Below are 2,862 nucleotides of genomic sequence, written 5' to 3'. Positions count from 1 at the left end.
CGGCAGGGGTATATATCAGGCACCGTAGTGGCGCCACTCCAGGGGGCGACCTGCCGGCCCACCGAGTGTTGCTAGGGTAAAAGTTTCTCCGACGAACGTGCACGCGGCGCGCGCACACCTAACTGGAATGGATATGAGCAAGCACTCGAAGAAGAATTTACTATATGAGATTAGCTCAATGATCCATTTAGTCAGGTACCCTGTCTCCAGTGGCACTGGGTGCTTAAATCCCTGCAAGGCATCCCACTGAGAAATTCATGTCTCTTAGGTATTTATAACATGCCCATCATTGTAGTGATAAGCGCTAATAACATGCAAGAAAAACGAGCAGGCTGTCCTATACACGAGTTTTTCAAAACAAGGACAAGGACTGCTGCTAAATGTTAGGCTGTACTCTGGTGAGGAGGGATTTTCTCCTGACTCCAGCTTGCAGTCGGTCTTATGCCTTACTCTTTTCCATCCACTGCTTTTTCCTGCCAACAATAAAGACCAATTATATTTGCTAGGGGGACCACAGTATTCTTCTAATTATATGATTAGACATAAACCACTCAAGAGTGAAATGCCCTGCAGTGAAGAGTGAATGAGATTCCATAGGGAGTCAAGGAAAGTTGCCTTAACAAGATGAGGCATAGAGATGGGATGGAGGAGTAATGCTTTGCGCCAAAGGTTCCGCTGTAACTGCTTAATGGGACTTGCTGATGGAGGCACCAGAACCGCTGCAGAGTGGTTTTTTCAAGGGAGTGTCCCTTCAAGAAACAGGCAGCTTGGATGAATAGTAACTGAGTTGTGAAGGGGAGGACAAAGAGAAGGGAGTAAAAGCAGTGCAGGTGTGAGGAAGGGCCCTGTCTCAATATCGCTGAATGAGTAATAATAATAGCAATCCTTGCACTGCTGTCATTCCTCCCATCAAAGGATTTTAATGTGCGTCACAGCCATTAGTGAACTTGGCTTCCCACCACGTCTGTAGTGCATGGGAGCAATGCTTATCCCCATTTGGAGGAAGAGGAACTGGAGGCATGAGGGACCAGGTACTAATAAGTACTTCTCAGTGTAGGTGTTACTTCATTGAAATCAATGGGGGTGGGAGGGGGGAGTAATCACGTGTAAAGTATCATATCCAAAGAGATCAAATAATTCTCTGTCACTCAAGCATTTACCATTATTGTGTTTTCCTTCCTCAACAGCGTGTAGCATTGAGCCTGGAAGATGATGGGTTACCATGAGGACCAAGTCGCTGCTCTAGTCCCATACCTAATGGAATAATATGCACTGAACAGATTCACTTTGGATCATGGAAACCTCCCCCCTTTCTTTTCTTCCCCCTAATTAATTACTATTTATGTTGCAGAAGGGTAACCACAAAGTTATAATGAACTGCAAACATCCAAAGGATGTGAGAGTTTTGTACGTATAATCTTTTATACACGTTTTAACTTGTTGCACTACCCATACGTGATAGTGAAGAGGCTACTGCTGAGCTACTAACCCAGTATACATAACCAGCCGGGTTCAATAGCTATGTGTCATTTTAAAACTATATTTATAGAGGTTTTGTAAATAGGTTGAACATGCTTTGTGGCTATCCATCAACATAAGTAAAAAAATGCTATACAAGCAGTTTAGAATATTTATTAACAAAATTGGGAGATAAGATTTGTTCTGTAAAGAGGGGTGAGAGTATTTATTTTTTGTATGTTTGGCTTGCTGTGCATATATCTATCTAGACTAGATAGATATATAGACATATAAATATATCCATATATATACATATAAATATATTTTAAAACTACTAGCCCAAGTCTATGGGAATTAGGGGGATTGAATTCTTAAGAAATATTTATGGAAAATTTGCTTTGAAGTCTAAAGCCATTGGAGTAAGAAACAGCTGTACAATATGATAATCAATGATTCTGTAAAATGAATGAAGCACTCCCGTAATGAACTTCTGCTATCAAAATGGTTTACTTTGTATTTCAAGCCCAGACAAATGTACTGGCCAGGACTCAGACGCTAACACACTTGATTTCCTTTTTTAAAAAAATCTTTACATCAAAAACGTCTTCATTAGTAACTTCTCTTCACTTGGTGTATCTCACATGGAAGAAACTCCTATAAGTTTCAACATGGCTTTATGCCGTGTCTGTCTTCATGGGAGTTACTTGGCGTAGGATTTTTTAAGAAAACCTAAATCTGTCATTTTTTTCCTCTTCCATGGGAATATTGTTTACAGCTTATAAAAAGTGATTCTTTTCTCTGTCTGGTAATCATATATCAACTCCCTGGAGACAGCTCATCACAAAATCTTTCTTTAATCCTTTATTGCTGTGCTGCTACCGATTGTTAACATTGTTAAAATGTATGAAGTGTTAGGAAGCACAGAGATGCAGTCCAACGTGCCATACCTGGAATTCACAGCGGGTATATTCCAAGTGGATGTAGCTGGAACATCTAGCACTGTAGCAGTGCATTCACCACAGCAGGTATATTCCAAGTGGATGCAGATGGAACATCCAGCACCACAGCAGTGCATTCATCACAGCTGAAAAGGTAATTGGAAAAAAACCGAAAACAACCCAATCCTTACAACAGGTCCCCAAACTGTGGTGCGTGCCCCTCTAAGGGGGGCGTGGCAGAGCCCAGGCCAGCAACCACAGGAGACAGGGAGGGAACGGCATTAAGCTCCTCTCCTGACCCCACATCCAGCCCCCAGCTATGCTCCTGGAGGAGGGTACAGACCATTTGGGGGTGGAGGGGGGAGAGTTTAGGGACCACTTATCATAAGCATTTCTCTCAAATCTCAACCTTAGCGTCCAAAATCTGGGTGCTTAGTATGAACCTCCAAGCTTAATTACCAGCTTG

The 2,862-nt window shown here is 42.2% G+C and overlaps 1 protein-coding gene across 1 annotated transcript in view; it reads left to right on the top strand.

Moving 5' to 3' along the window:
* Positions 1–2,528, top strand: part of LRP8 (LDL receptor related protein 8) — a 307,300-nt gene extending 304,772 nt beyond the window's left edge. The window contains exon 19 of the mRNA XM_075067620.1: positions 1,188–2,528. Within this exon, the coding sequence (XP_074923721.1) occupies positions 1,188–1,226 (39 nt within the window). The 3' untranslated portion in view covers positions 1,227–2,528. The remainder of the gene's footprint in view (positions 1–1,187) is intronic.
* The last annotated feature ends 334 nt before the right edge of the window (positions 2,529–2,862 follow it).

The sequence above is a fragment of the Chelonoidis abingdonii genome, chromosome 7, assembly GCF_003597395.2.
Source record: "Chelonoidis abingdonii isolate Lonesome George chromosome 7, CheloAbing_2.0, whole genome shotgun sequence".
In the NCBI taxonomy this organism is placed as follows: domain Eukaryota; kingdom Metazoa; phylum Chordata; order Testudines; family Testudinidae; genus Chelonoidis; species Chelonoidis abingdonii.
The sequence above is the reverse complement of the archived record's forward strand: the minus strand, read 5'-3'. Positions and strand labels throughout refer to the sequence as shown.